The sequence below is a fragment of the Rana temporaria genome, chromosome 5, assembly GCF_905171775.1.
Source record: "Rana temporaria chromosome 5, aRanTem1.1, whole genome shotgun sequence".
NCBI lineage: Eukaryota > Metazoa > Chordata > Amphibia > Anura > Ranidae > Rana > Rana temporaria.
Genome location: NC_053493.1, coordinates 398,506,004 through 398,522,522, shown reverse-complemented (window position 1 = coordinate 398,522,522; position 16,519 = coordinate 398,506,004). Strand labels below are relative to the sequence as shown.

Sequence of the window (16,519 nt, the reverse complement as noted above, 5' to 3'; positions counted from 1 at the left end):
CTGGTCATTAACCACTTAAGCCCCGGACCAATATGCTGCTAAATGCCCAAAGGCGTTTTTACAATTTGGTACTGCGTCGCTTTAACAGACAATTGCGCGGTCGTGCGACGTGGCTCCCAAACAAAATTGGCGTCCTTTTTTTCCCACAAATAAAGCTTTCTTTTGGTGGTATTTGATCACCTCTGCGGTTTTTATTTTTTGCCCTATAAACAAAAATAGAGCGACAATTTTGAAAAAAAATGCAATATTTTTTACTTTTTGCTATAATAAATATCCCCCAAAAACATATATAAAAACATTTTTTTTCCTCAGTTTAGGCCGATACGTATTCTTCTACCTATTTTTGGTAAAAAAAAATCGCAATAAGTGTTTATCGATTGGTTTGCACAAAATTTATAGCGTTTACAAAATAGGGGATAGTTTTTTTCCATTTTTATAATTTTTTTATTTTTTTACTACTATTGGCGGCGATCAACGATTTTTTTCGTGACTGCGACATTATGGCGGACACTTCGGACAATTTTGACACATTTTTGGGACCATTGTCATTTTCACAGCAAAAAATGCATTTAAATTGCATTGTTTATTGTGAAAATGACAGTTGCAGTTTGGGAGTTAACCACAGGGGGCGCTGTAGGAGTTAGTGTTCACTTAGTGTGTGTTTACAACTGTAGGGGGTGTGGCTGTAGGACTGACATCACCGATCGAGTCTACCTATATAAGGGATCACTCGATCGATGCAGCCGCCACAGTGAAGCACAAGGAAGCCGTGTTTACATACGGCTCTCCCCGTTCTTCAGCTCCGGGGAGCGATCGCGACGGATCGGCTATAAACGAATAGCCGTGCCATCGTCCTGGATTGCTCCCCTCGGGAATCCGCCCGCCGCACGCAGCGGGGGAGGGTCCCGATCGGACCCCCCACCCGCTAGAAGGCAAGGACGTATATATACGCCCTTCTGCCTGTCCATGCCATTTTGCGGACGTAAATAGTCGTGCGGCGGGCGTTAAGGGGTTAAGGGGGGGGATAAATAACCCAGAGCTGAAGTGGTTAATAAAATATTTAATGTTGCATTTAATAAAAAATACATAATAAGAAAATAACAAAGAGAGCATTGGTATTTTGGAATTATGTAGGTGCCACCCTCAGTAGATCCACCGCGGTCCTTTGCCCCCTTATTTTATTTAGCTCAGCCCTGCGTTTCTGTTAGACTTGACATCGTTGCCTCAAGGGCTGGAAAAGAGAGTGAAATGTTTTAGTGCGACACTTGGTATGTTATGAGCTGAATGTTGCAGTGCGCCTGTGGCTTTAATTTACACCTCTGACTACAAGCGCTGTGTCTGTGTTCTTCTGTTTCAGGAGCTGTACTCTCAGTCCTACGATGCTGTAGGCGTCATGTTCGCCTCTATCCCTGGATTCGCAGATTTCTACTCCCAAACAGAAATGAATAACCAAGGCGTGGAATGCCTGCGCTTACTCAACGAGATCATCGCTGATTTTGACGAGGTAAATGTCACTGTCGGGAAAGGCAGATGGAAGGTCTCGGGGAGTCCAGATGGTGAAACGTGCCAACCACCCAAATCTCGCTTTGGTATTTCAGTGGAACCTTGGAGTGCGGGCATAATCCGTTCTAGGAGGATTCTCGGAATCCGAAGCACTCGCAGATCAAAGCGAGTTTCCCCATAGAAGATGGAAACAAAAATAATTACCGTATTTATCGGCGTATAACACGCACCCTAACCTTAACCACCTAAGCCCCGGACCAAAATGCAGCTAAAGGCCCAGGCCAGGTTTTGCGATTCGGCACTGCGTCGCTTTAACTGACAATTGCGCGGTCGTGCGACGTGGCTCCCAAACAAAATTGACGTCCTTTTTTTCCCCACAAATAGAGCTTTCTTTTGGTGGTATTTGATCACCTCTGCGGTTTTTATTTTTTGCATTATAAACAAAAATAGAGCGACAGTTTTGAAAAAAATGCAATATTTTTAACTTTTTTTTTCATCGATCGAGTCTCCCTATAAAAGGGATCACTCGATCGATGCGCCGCCACAGTGAAGCACGGGGAAGCCGTGTTTACATACGGCTCTCCCCGTTCTTTAGCTCCGGGGAGCGATCGCGAGGGGGCGGCTAGAAACGAATAGCCGCGCCCTCATCCCGGATCGCTCCCAGACGATTCCCGACTGCCGTATGTACCGGGGGGGGTTCCCACGGAAAGTCAGGGACGTACATGTACCCCCATCTGCCTGTACGTGCCATTCTGTGGACGTATATGTACATGCGGCGGTCGTTAAGTGGTTAAGATGGAAGTTTCAGGAAAAAAACTTTCCAAAGCCCCCAGCGTATAACACGCAGGCACAGTTTACACTCTATTTTCAGGGTAAAAAAGTGAGTGTTATACGCCAATAAATACAGTAGTTCCGCATTGACTTCAATGACATGCAATACCGTATGTGGCCAGAGGTGGGGGGGCGCCGGAGAGCCTTGGAAACACTTGGAAAGGCCCGACCTCGGAAACCCTCAGAAAGGCTAAAAAACAGTATTTTCGAGCATTTCTGAACGTCTCCGCTCTGCTCTGTTCGGCTCCGGCGCCCCCGCACCTTAGGCCAAATGCTGTACTGCACTCCATATTAGCTTGAATTCTGCTAGTTTTACGAGACAACACTCCCAAACCGAGTCAGAATAAAATAAAAAAGTTGCTCATCTTTCAAAACGCTCGTTAACCGCGTTACTCGTAAACCGAGGTTCCACTGTATTTTGTAATCACATGATTTGCAATACCAATGGGTGATAATCAGGGCGCAGATTTCCATTAGTGGAGACTGTAGGCACACAACTTTTGTCACCCAAAGGGACCACCCTGCGGTACGATCAACTTACACCGACTATTTTCGCGAAATCTTCCTGGATTCGAAATTCCGCCAGGTAAGATACGGCGGCGTAGCGTATCTCTGATACGCTGCGCCAGGGTAAATGACTGTGAATCTGGCCCATAGTACATACATTATCACATTTTTATAGTCAAAATATCAATTTTTTCAATATCTATCATATGCGTGTATACATATCTCAAAAAATTCCCCACGTACCCCAAGCTATATTGCTATTGATAATGGTTCAGGGGGTCAAGCAGACAATATACAATATACAAATTAACCACTTGCCGTCGCCGCACCGCCGAAATACGTCCACAAGGTGGCTCTCCTAGGCGAGACCACGTAAATGGACGTCCTGCCTATTAGCCGCCACTAGGGGCGCACGCGCGCCGCCGGAGGCGCGCGCGCGCGCCCCCCGCTCGCCCCCGACTCCCGTGCGTGTGCCCGGCGGGCGCGATCGCCGCCGGGCACACGCGATCGCTCGGTACAGAGCGGGGAACGGGAGCTGTGTGTGTAAACACACAGCTCTCGTTCCTGTCAGCAGGGGAAATGCTGATTTTCTGTTCATACAATGTATGAACAGAAGACCAGTGTTTCCCCTAGTGCGGCCCCCCCCCCCCCCCCCACAGTAAGAACACACCCAGGCATACTTAACCCCTTCCCCGCCCCCTAGTGTTAACCCCTTCACTGCCAGTGGCATTTTTATAGTAATCTAATGCATTTTTATAGCACTGATCGCTATAAAAATGCCAATGGTCCCAAAAATGTGTCAAAAATGTCCGAAGTGTCCGCCATAATGTCGCAATACCGAAAAAAAAATCGCTGATCGCCGCCATTACTAGTAAAAAAAATATTAATAAAAATGCCATAAAAATACCCCCTATTTTGTAAACGCTATAACTTTTGCGCAAACCAATCAATAAACGCTTATTGCGATTTTTTTTAACGAAAAATATGTAGAAGAATACGTATCGGCCTAAACTGAGGAAAAAAAATGTTTTTCTATATATTTTTGGGGGATATTTATTACAGCAAAAAGTAAAAAATATTCATTTTTTTCAAAATTGTCGTTCTATTTTTGTTTATAGCGCAAAAAATAAAAAACGCAGAGGTGATCAAATACCACCAAAAGAAAGCTCTATTTGTGGGAAAAAAAGGACGCCAATTTTGTTTGGGAGCCACGTCGCACGACCGCGCAATTGTCTGTTAAAGCGACGCAGTCCCGAATCGCAAAAAGTACTCTGGTCTTTGGGCAGCAATATGGTCCGGGGGGTAAGTGGTTAAAGCGGAAGTAAACCCATCCATAAAACAGTTTCATTGCCGGCACGTGCCGGAAATGTAACACTCCCATTGGTTTTGCTCTCAACCAAACTGTCAAACCATCCAATGGCTGGTGTCATAACTGATCACATGTGCAGCATCATGGCAGTTGTAGATTAAACAAGTTGTAGAGGCAAAGATGGCAGCTTCCTTGGCTGGAAACGATAGGAGGGTTTACTTCCACATTAACTCCGGGGTGTGGTGCTATATTGTCCAGAAGCTGAGTTTTTTTCCTTAGATGATCTCTAGGTCACTCTGCTCTCTCCTCTTATCCGCTTGCTTCTTGTCTGCACATGAACTGATTGGCTCTTTGTGTTACTTCTTCCTCTCACACTCCAGCCCTGCTGTAAGGGGCTTCAAGAGGCTCCTATCATGTCAAACTTACTGATGCATTTAAATTATACATTTTATGATGTGATAATGGTTCCAGAGCTGCATTCATTTGTGTATTTCTATCTGCTTGGATTTCAACTTTAAAGGGATAAAACATGAATAAAAAGTGCATGTACAGTGAAACCTCGGGTTGGGAGTAACGCGGTTAACGAGCGTTTCGCAACACAAGCATTTTTTTTTAAAATCCTGACTCGGTTTGCCAGTGGTGTCTCACAAAACAAGCAGGATTCAAGTCACAGCGGTGTGCAATACTGCATTTGGCCAGAGGTGCGGGGCGTCGGAGCCGAGCAGAGCCGTTTGGAAATACTCAAAAATACTCAGTTCCCGAGCCTTTCCAAGGTTTTCCGAGGCTCTCCCGCGCCCCTCTACCTCTGTCCACATGCGGTATTGCACGCCATAGAAGTCAATGCGGAACAAATTATTTTCGTTTCCATTGACTTCTATGGGGAAACTTGCTTTGATATGCGAGTGCTTTGGGTTACGAGCATTCACCTGGAACGGATTATTCTCGTAATCCAAGGCTCCACTGTATTGCAGAATGTATTGCATATGTGTTTTTTTTTTATTTATTTATTTTATTTGGCCCTGGCACTTTAACCACTTAAGGACCGCCTCCTGCACATATACGTCGGCAGAATGGCACGGCTGGGCACATGCACATACAGGTATGTCCTCTTTAAGTGCCCAGCCGTGGGTCGCGGGCACTCGCCCGCGACCCGGTCCGAAGCTCCGGGACCCGCGGACCCGATCGCCGCTGGAGTCCCGCGATCGGTCCCCGGAGCTGAAGAACGGGGAGAGCTGTGTGTAAACACAGCTTCCCCGTTCTTCACTGTGGCGCCGTCATTGATCGTGTGTTCCCTTTTATAGGGAAAAACAATCAATGACGTCACACCTACAGCCACACCCCCTACAGTAAGAAACACAAATCACACTTAACCCCTTCAGCGCCCCCTTGTGGTTAACTCCCAAACTGCAATTGGCATTTTCACAGTAAACAATGCATTTTTAATGCATTTTTTGCTGTGAAAGTGACAATGGTCCCAAAAATGTGTCAAAATTGTCCGATGTGTCCGCCATAATGTCGCAGTCACGAAAAAAAAACGCTGATCGCCACCATTAGTAGTAAAAAAATATAAAATAATAAAAATGCAATAAAACTATCCCCTATTTTGTAAACACTATAAATTTTGCGCAAACCAATCGATAAACGCTTATTGCGATTTTTTTTTACCAAAAATAGGTAGAAGAATACGTATCGGCCTAAACTGAGGAAAAAAATTTTTTTTTTTTTGTTTTTATATATTTTTGTGGGATATTTATTATAGCAAAAAGTAAAAAATATTGCATTTTTTTTCAAAATTGTCGCTCTATTTTTGTTTATAGCGCAAAAAATAAAAACCGCAAAGGTGATCAAATACCACCAAATAAAAGCTCTATTTGTGGGAAAAAAAGGATGCCAATATTGTTTGGGAGCCACGTCGTACGACCGCGCAATTGTCAGTTAAAACGATGCAGTGCCGAATCGCAAAAACTGGCCATGTCCTTTAGCTGCCTAAAGGTCCAGGTCTTAAGTGGTTAATTTGTTTTTAATATCTAACTGAATTTAAGCGTTGAACAGAATGGAACTTTTTTGGGTGCTTCTATCAATGTGCTAATCTGTATCACATTTTCCTTTTAGTTGTTAGATGAAGAAAGATTCCAGGATATAGAGAAGATCAAAACCATTGGAAGTACATACATGGCTGTGTCTGGATTATCCCCAGAGAAACAGGTAAATACACATTTCTTCTTACATCCTAAATCCCAACTCCAACCAAAATTGTTTTGACGTTATTAACAGAGTGGGTCAAGTTTTTATTGCTGTCCTCATCAGGGAGATTTTCCCTCACTTCCTGCCATGTTCATGCTGGCAAAGGAAAGAGACGGGCATCACCAGGACTTGAAGGCACAGAGCCAATAAATGGTCAGGATGTTCTAAACCCAGAGAGATATCCTCACACTTACTGGCCTGATGGCACCACGGGGTTGACTTCCTAAAGACAAAGAGGTTGTTCACTTTGGGCCAGATCCACATAGAAATAGATCGGCGCAGCGTATCAGAGATACGCTACGCCGCCGTACCTTACCTGGCGTAATTTCGAATCCTTCAAGATTTTGCGCCGTAAGTTACGGCGGTGTAGTATATCTCTGGCGGCGGAATTCAAATCGGCGATTAGGGGGCGTGTTTCATTTAAATGAAGCGCGTCCCCGCGCCGAATGAACTGCGCATGCTCCGTTTCTAAATTTCCCGCCGCGCATTGCGCTAAATGACGTCGCAACAACGTCATTTTTTAACTTAGACGTGAATTACGTCCATCCCGATTCATGGACGACTTACACAAAAAAAAAAAAAATCAAATTTAGACGCGGGGAAAAACGGCCATACTTAACATGGCAAGTCTAACTATACGCCGCAAAATACCAGCTTTAAAGCGGTGGTTCACCCTGCAGAACAACATTTCAGCATAAAATCCGGCATAGTAGCGCGAGCTACACTATGCCGGTCTTAATTTTTTTATCCCCGTACTCACGGTTATATCGTACATAGACGATTCCGTCTGCCGAGGGGAATGGGCGTTCCTAGCAAGAGGGAGGGTGATTGACGGCCGGCTCTGGCACGTCACGCTCCCCGAAGACAGCCGGAGTAGGTCTCGGCTCTTCACAGCGCCTGCGCACAGGCTATGCGCAGGCGCCGTGAAGAGCCAAGCCTATTTCGGCTATTTCCGGAGAAGCGTGACGTGCCAGGGCCGGCCGTCAATCACCTTCCCTCTCCATAGGAACGCCCATTCCCCGGAATCTTCTATGTACGATATAACAGTGAGTACGGGGATAAAAAAATACAGACAGGCATACTGTAGCTCGCGCTACTATGCCGAATTTAATGCTAGAGGGAAAAAAATATTTTTTTTTTTTATATAGGGTGAACCCCCGCTTTAACTATACGCCGGAAAAAGCCGACTAGAGACGCCGTAAAAAAATGCGCCGGCCGCTCGTACGTTCGCGGATCATCGGAAATAGCTAATTTGCATACCCGACGCGGAAAACGACATGTACGCCACCTAGCGGATGCAGAAGTATTGCATCTTAGATCCGAAGGCGTACGAGGACGTACACCTGTCGGATCTAACCCAGATGCCGTCGTATCTTGGTTTGAGGATTCAAACCAAAGATACGACGCGGGTAATTTGAAAGTACGCCGGCGTATCAGTAGATACGCCGGCGTACTCTCTCTCTCTGGATCTGGCCCTTTGTTAGGGAAATTGCACTTATCAGGAGCTTAGTAAAGGAGGTGAAGCTCTGTTAAGTCCATCATCCAATCATATGCCAGCAAAAATTATATTTTCAACCAATTCAATACCGGACACTTTCATCACCTTCCTGCCCAGCCCAATTTTCAACTCTCAGCGCTGTCACACTTTGAATGACAATTAGACATGCAACACTGTGCCCAAATGAAATTTTTATAATTTTTTTGGAGACCGATAGCGATAGAGTCCACAAACTTTGGTATATATTTGGACATTGATCAGTCCTGATGTACTGACGGCCGATCTAATTTCTGCTATTTAGCAAGAGGCGTTGTGAGTTTTTTGAAAGTTGTAATTTTTGTCACAATTTTTGGGGAAAATGAAAAAATGTAATAAAATGTTTTTATTTATTTGTTTCACTTTTTTTACATACTGTCACCAGAGCAGTACAGCGTCACAATACAATATGAGGGTGTGTGGGTGATCAAGGACACTGGCTGTTAACAGTATATAAATACAATTACAAATATATAATATAAAAATAAATTTTTTTCATTTTTAAACTTTTTTTTTTTACAGTTTTTTTATACTGTGACCAAGTATAAAAAAAACAGTGTCACGCTACTGCTCTGGAGAGATGATCAGGATTTTTTTTTTTTTTTTTACGTGATTGCTTATAACAATGATGATTACTGCTATAAACAATAATTTTTATGAACGGCATGCATTCATGTGCCATTGTGTATAATTGTGATAGCTGTGATCGAGTACAGTTATCACATGATACAGGTCCGCTGTGATTGGCTATACCAATAGTACACAATCAATGGCTATGAATGAAAGTCATTGGGCCGGATTCAGATACATTGGCGTATCTGTCCGGCCCACGTAACGTATCTCCGATACGTTACGCCGCTCTAACTTTGGGCGCAAGTTCTTTATTCACAAAGAACTTGCGCCCTTAGTTAGAGCGGCGTAGCGTATGTGTTGCAGCGTAAGGCCGCGTAATTCAAATGGGGATGTAGGGGGTGTGTTTTATTTCAATTTCCCTTGACCCCGCGTTTTTTACGTTTTATTTGAACGGCGCATGCGCCGTCCGTAAAATCTCCCAGTGTGCATTGCTCTAAATGACGTCGCAAGGACGTCATTGCTTTCGTCGTGACCGTAAATTACGTCCATCCGTATTTGCAAACGACATAAAAATTTCAAAACTCGGCACGGGAACGACGGCCATACTTAACATTGGCTGCGCCTCATAGACCCAGGGGTAACTATACGCCGGAAAAAGCCTAACGCAAATGACGTAAAGAAAAAACGCCGGGCGGTCGTTCGTTTCTGAATCGGCGTAACTCCTCATTTGCATATTAGTCGCGTAATAATACGGAAGCGCCACCTAGCGGCTGGCCTGGAATTGCAGCCTAAGATCCGACGGTGTAAGACACTTACACCTGTCGGATCTTAGGAATATCTATGCGACCGGCAGAACACATAGATACGACAGCGTATCAGGAGATACGACAGCGTATCAGGAGATACACCGTCGTATCTCTTTCTGAATCCGGCCCATTGTGTACAACTGACACTGACTGTGATTTTTCACAGTGATCACATGGTACCAGTTCTGGCCCAGTACAATGATCCATCTTCCGCTGTGTTTACACAGTGGATCATAGATTGTGCTGCTTACTACCAATGTAAGGAATATTCTTCCCAGTTCCCACTGACCACCAATGTAAGGGACATTCTTCCCACTGACCACCAAAGTCAGGAACATTCTTTCCACTGACCACCAATGTAAGGAACATTCTTCTCACTGATCACCAATGTAAGGAACATTCTTCCCACTGATCACCAATGTAAGGGACATTCTTCCCACTGATCACCAATGTAAGGGACATTCTTCCCACTGATCACCAATGTAAGGAACATTCTTCCCACTGATCACCAATGTAAGGGGCATTCTTCTCACTGATCACCAATGTAAGGGACATTCTTCCCACTGATCACCAATGTAAGGAACATTCTTCCCACTGATCACCAATGTAAGGAGCATTCTTCCCACTGATCACCAATGTAAGGAACATTCTTCCCACTGATCACCAATGTAAGGAACATTCTTCCCACTGATCACCAATGTAAGGGACATTCTTCTCACTAATCCCATGCTACCAGCACAAGGTGCCTGCCAAAAACGTATCCTCTGTGCACCTCTCTGAAACTGATAGTGCAAAGAAGAATTTTCTGGCTATGAAAGATTACAGCAGAAAGTTGCATTTTCCGCTCTTAGATCAGACTTTTCAAAAGTCCAAATTGTCTGACAGTCTCATTTTTAGGTGCACAGGCCAAGCTGAGTTCAGGGGACAAAAACACGATGTCTTGGTCGTATCCATGAAAACCAGATGGCCAATTGTTGCATTATCTTCTCCTGAGTGGCTGCCATTTTCTGAGCAGAGTGCTTACAAATAGGCGAAATGATGTCATTCCCCCACAAGAGGCACTTTTCCGCTAATGCAATATTGCAGCACTTAGCAAATAAACCATAATGTCTTGAAAATGTCACACGGCCTTTCAAGAAGATGCTTTTGTGAGTTCTACTTTCCGTAGTTTGTACAATGTTTCTCCTTGTGCTCATCAGGCAGTCCTGAGACTCTGATGTATGAAAACTAATGGCACAGCGGCGTTTGTTGCCCATAAAAAGCTGGTTACTGTTACCTTCATGAACTCCACTTTCCGCAGATCAGACGTACATTTTGTCTGATTTCTCAATACATTTAAAACTGAGCTGTTGTCCATTGAACCAGTCTTTTACCAGCATTGGGCTTAGGTAGGGTGACCACATGTCCCGGATTGCCCGGGACAGTCCCGCATTTTGCAGGATCATTCCATGACAATACAGTGTCCCGGAATGAAACTGACACAGCCACCTCGCCCCCAGGGCAATCTGATGCCCCTAAAAAAGGCCGTCAAATCACCGCTTTACTCACTGACAGTACTTGTCCTGGCCGGGAATGCCTGGACGAGCGCAATCCCTGCTTGTGATTGGAGAAGTCATAAATCCTGCCTCTTCTGTCCAATCACTGTGCTGTGATTCGTTATAGCACAAGCTGATTTTTGGGAAGGGAGGGTATACCTGAATGGTAGTTTGGAAATGTGGTCACCCTAGGCTTAGGTAACAATACAACAATGTAACATGGACTGTGGTTGGTGTGGGCACCAGTCACACATTTTTATGTTTCTCATTTTTCATCTCAGTTGTGATGACTTTTAGGTTGCAATGGCTTTAAAGGGTGCATTCAAACCATGGCTATTGGGCTGAACATGGCCCAAGGCATGTCTATTGGGCTGAACACGGCCCAAGGCATGTCTATTGGGCTGAACACGGCACAAGGCATGTCTATTGGGCTGAACACGGCCCAAGGCATGTCTATTGGGCTGAACACGGCCCAAGGCATGTCTATTGGGCTGAACACGGCCCAAGGCATGTCTATTGGGCTGAACATGGCCCAAGGCATGTCTATTGGGCTGAACATGGCCCAAGGCATGTCTATTGGGCTGAACATGGCCCAAGGCATGTCTATTGGGCTGAACATGGCCCAAGGCATGGCTATTGGGCTGAACACGGCCCAAGGCATGGCTATTGGGCTGAACATGGCCCAAGGAATGTCTATTGGGCTAAATATGGCCCAAGGCATGTCTATTGGGCTGAACATGGCCCAAGGCATGTCTATTGGGCTGAACATGGCCCAAGGCATGTCTAAATGTCCATACACACGATTGGACTTTTTAACAACAACGCAGATGTGTTTTATCGGACAATCTGACCGCCTGTATGCTCCATCGGACAATTGTTCGCTGTGCATGCTCTCAAATTTTCCAACAACAAATGTCCGATGGAGCATCATGTGTACACAAGTCCATCAGACAAAAGTCCAAAGTACAAACACGATGCTCCGAACCAATGCTAAAGATCAGACAACAATAGCAGAAGTTGCCCAAAGGGTGGCGGTAAAGAGCTGAAAAACCATGTGATTTGGTGAATGTTGGCTGAAAAACGGATGAAAAATGAACATACATGTATCCCTATGGCAGGGCTGTCTTAATGAGAGGGCACACCTGGGCACTGCCCAGGGTCCACAGCTGCATGGGGGCCCCTGCACTTTCCCCAAAGCAGCTGGTCCTTGAGCCCACACTGCCCTGAAATTGGGGGGCCCCATGATGGCACTGAGAGTGATGGATACACAGGGGTGGCATTGGTGTGCTGTGCTGTGCAGAATGATACGTATTATTTCACAGCCAGCAGGGAGGGGCAGGGGCGGAGCGCCAGAGATGCTCTGACCCCACCCCATGCAGCTTGAATGCTCGGGACTCAAAGGAAGGGATGTAGAGAGGCCACAGTGTAGGGGGTATAAGGGATGTAGTGGGGTCACAATACAAAGGGTATCTTATGGTTACAGTGCTGGGGGGATATCTGGTGTGTAGAGGGGTCAGAGTGCTGGTGGGATATCTGGTGTGTAGAGGGGTCAGAGTGCTGGGGGGATATCTGGGGTGTAGATGGGCCAGAGTGCTGGGGGGATATCTGGGGTGTAGAGGGGTCAGTATGCTGGGGTGATATCTGGGGTGTAGAGGGGTCAGTATGTTGGGGTGATATTTGGGGTGTAGAGGGGTCAGTATGCTGGGGGGATATCTGGGGTGTAGAGGGGTCAGAGTGCTGGGGGGATAGCTGGGGTGTAGAGGGGTCAGTATGCTGGGGGGATATCTGGGGTGTAGAGGGGTCAGTATGCTGGGGTGATATTTGGGGTGTAGAGGGGTCAGTATGCTGGGGTGATATCTGGGGTGTAGAGGGGTCAGTATGCTGGGGTGATATTTGGGGTGTAGAGGGGTCAGTATGCTGGGGGGATATCTGGGGTGTAGAGGGGTCAGAGTGCTGGGGGGATAGCTGGGGTGTAGAGGGGTCAGTATGCTGGGGTGATATCTGGGGTGTAGAGGGGTCAGTATGCTGGGGTGATATTTGGGGTGTAGAGGGGTCAGTATGCTGGGGGGATATCTGGGGTGTAGAGGGGTCAGAGTGCTGGGGGGATAGCTGGGGTGTAGAGGGGTCAGTATGCTGGGGTGATATCTGGGGTGTAGAGGAGTCCGAGTGCTGGGGGGATATCTAGTCCATATAGAGGGGCCATAGAGCTGGGGAGGCATCAGTCTAGCAGATCTATTATATGCACAGGACAGCTTTGTTACTTTATGTATGTAGTATTTTCCCCACTGTTTCTTTGCTGTACAGAATGATTGTTCATGTACTAATGCGGAGCTCCACCCAAAACGGGAAGCTCCGCTTGTCTGCCTCCTACCTACTTGATGTCTGTTTACCTGCACTGTCTCCATTGTAGGGGCCCCAGAGCATTACTTTGCCCAGGGGCCCATGATGCTATTAAGACGGCCCTGCCCTATAGGATTGCGGATGTCAGCGGATGAACATCCACTGACATCCGATCTCATCGGTGTCCGCTATGCTCCGTTTCTGCAGACAGAGGAAAATCTTTTTTTTTTTCAACATGATTCTTGTCAAACCTGCCTTGCCTACACACGATCGTGAAAAAAAAATGCTCTAGCAAAGCGCGGTGACGTACAACACGTACGACGGCACTATAAAGGGGAAGTTCCATTCGGATGGCGTCACCCTTGGGGCTGCTTTTGCTGATTCCGTGTTAGTAAAAGTTTGGTGAGAGACGATTCCTGCTTTTCTGTCTGTTACAGCGTGACAAATGTGCTATCTCCATCACGAATGGTAGTTTTACCAGAACGAGCGCTCCCGTCTCATAACTTGCTTCTGAGCATACGCGTTTTTTTCACGTCGTTAAAGCCTACACTCGTCCGTTTTTCACGACGCGGAAAAATAGAGCATGTTCTAAATTTTTAATGCCCATTTTTCACGTCATTAAAAATGCTCTGGAGCCTACACACGATCGTTTTTAATGACATTTAACCACTTGCCCCCGAGGACACGTCCTTGACTTTGTGCAGTGATGTCTGAATGATGCCTGCAGCTACAGGCATCATTCAGATATTACCGTCTTCTGCCGGCGATTCTCTGCACAGTAAGAATGATCAAAGCGGCAGTTCCGCCACTTAATTGTTCTTATAGGCAGCGGGAGGGGACATCCCCCCCCTCCCGCCGCCATCCGGCGCTTCTCTGGGCTCTCCTGTGCCATCGGGGGCCCGGAGAACGAATCGGCTGGCGCTGGCTGGGAAGCATAGAGATGACTGGTGACCAGAGGGTCACCAATCATCTCTATGACCTTCGGAGGCCCGGTCGTGATGTTATGACGTCACGCCCGGGTACCCGGAAGTTAACAAATCGTGGCTGTCGGCATGAGATCGGTGATTTTTTTTTTTTTTTTACAATCTCATGCTTGTAAGCCCGGAGGAGAGATGTGGGGTCTTATTGACCCCGCATCTCTCCATAAAGTCACAGTGATTCCTATTACAAGGGATGTTTACATTCCTTGTAATAGGAATAAAAGTGATCAAAAAAAAATTGAAAAATTGAAAAAATTAAGTAAAATAAAACTGTAATTTTTTATTTTTAAACGCCCTGTCCCCGGTAGCTCGCGCTCAGAAGCGAACATGCATGTAAGTCCCGCCCACATATGTAAACGCCGTTCAAACCCCACATGTGAGGTATCGTCGCGTGCGTTAGATCGTGTGTAACAATTCTAGCACTAGACCTTCTCTGTAACTCGAAAATAGTAACCTGTAAAAAAAATGTAAAGCGTCACCTATGGAGATTTTTAAGTATCGAAGTTTGGCGCCATTCCATGAGTGTGTGCAATTTTAAAACGTGACATGTTAGGTATCTATTTACTCGGTGTAACATCATCTTTCACATTATACAAAATTGGGCTAACTTTACTGTTTTGTTATTTTTTAATTCATGAAAACATTTTTCTTCGCCAAAAAATTATTGCACAAATACCGCGCGAGAAAAAAAGTTGCAACGACCGCCATTTTATTCCCTAGGGTGTCTTCTAAAAAATATATATATATATAATGTTTGGGGGTTCTGATAAATTTTCTAGCAAAAAAAATTTGATTTTTACATGAAGGAGAGAAGTGCCAAAATAGGCCCGGTGGACAAGTGGTTAAAAAAAATGTAATTTTTCACGTCATGAAAAACGGTCGTGTGTACCCGGCATAACTCTTATTAATGTAAATGAAAATAGCTAACCTAGCGGTTTGTAGGATAAGTTATGTCATAATCATAGCTTCATGGCAGCTATTTGACAACAAGTAATTGAGAAATTAACTTGATTGAAATAATATAATTACCGTATTTATCGGGGTATACCGCGCCCCGGCGTATAACGCGCACCCCAAGCTTAGCAAGGTCAAAAAGGAAAAAAAGGAAAACTTACATTTTTGCCCTGCGTCCATCGGCAACCGTCTGCGGCCTTGTGGGTGTCCGTCTGCGGCTTCCTTGCTTCCTTGCGCGGGGTCTGTCTGCGGCTTTGGAGGTGTCCGTCTGCGGCCTCCATCCAGGTGTCCGTCTCCGTCCAGCGTGCCTGTCTGCGGCCTCCATCCAGGTGAGCGTGTCCGGTGTTCGTTTTTGGATTTTTGCGCGAGCTGAGAGGAGCCAAACACACAGGAAATCCGGCTCCTCTCGGCTCGCGCCAAAATCCAAAAACGAGCTTCTCTTGGCTCCACTCGCGTAACTGCGGGCGGAGCCGAGCCGAGTGCGCAGTACACTCGGCTCGGCTCTCGGAGAGACAGCGGGGATCGGCGAATATCGCGCACGCATGATTTCCCCCTGATTTTAAGGGGAAAAAAGTGCGCGGTATACGCAGATAAATACGGTATGTCATCTCATGTGAAATCTTTATCCCAAAAGGAAAAAAATCCGTTTGCAGTAGAAAGTATTAGCTGGAGTTCAGCTTCAATTTGTTAGTGTATTTCAATCTGCTAGTCCAACACTAGCAGCCCCCCAACAATGTTACTGTGCAAAGGAACCCCCTGTGCTCATTGATCCAAAGTAGGGACGCTGTAAATACAGGAGGTGTTTTACTGGCCAGATCACTAGGTAAAAACAGAGGGGGAAACGCCCCCAAAAAGAAAAAACATTCAGCCACCACATCTAATAGTTACATAGTTACATAGTTAGTCAGGTTGAAAAAAGACACAAGTCCATCCAGTTCAACCACAAAAAAATAAAAAAAACAAAATAAATAAACAAACAAAATAAAAAACACAATGCAATCCCATACACCCAACTCCATACCCACAGTTGATCCAGAGGAAGGCAAAAAACCCCAGTAGAGCATGATCCAATTTGCTGGAGCAGGGGAAAAAATTCCTTCCTGATCCCCCCGAGAGGCAATCGGATTTTCCCTGGATCAACTATACCTATAAATGTTAGTACTCAGTTATATTATGTACATTTAGGAAATAATCCAGGCCTTTCTTAAAGCAATCTACTGAGCTGGCCAGAACCACCTCTGGAGGGAGTCTGTTCCACATTTTCACAGCTCTTACTGCGAAGAAACCTTTCCGTATTTGGAGGGGAAATCTCTTTTCCTCCTAGACGTAGATAGTGCCCCCTTGTCCTCAGTGTTGACCGTAAAGTGAATAACTCAACACCAAGTTCACTGTATGGACCTCTT

The 16,519-nt window shown here is 45.7% G+C and overlaps 1 protein-coding gene across 2 annotated transcripts in view; it reads left to right on the top strand.

The window, feature by feature from the left end:
* The window catches only part of ADCY8 (adenylate cyclase 8), a 387,999-nt gene that overhangs the window by 358,805 nt on the left and 12,675 nt on the right, over positions 1-16,519 (top strand). For both annotated transcript variants that reach the window (XM_040354976.1, XM_040354977.1), the window contains 2 exons: positions 1,358-1,504; positions 6,263-6,355. In XM_040354976.1, coding sequence (XP_040210910.1) covers positions 1,358-1,504; positions 6,263-6,355 — 240 coding nt within the window. The remainder of the gene's footprint in view (positions 1-1,357; positions 1,505-6,262; positions 6,356-16,519) is intronic.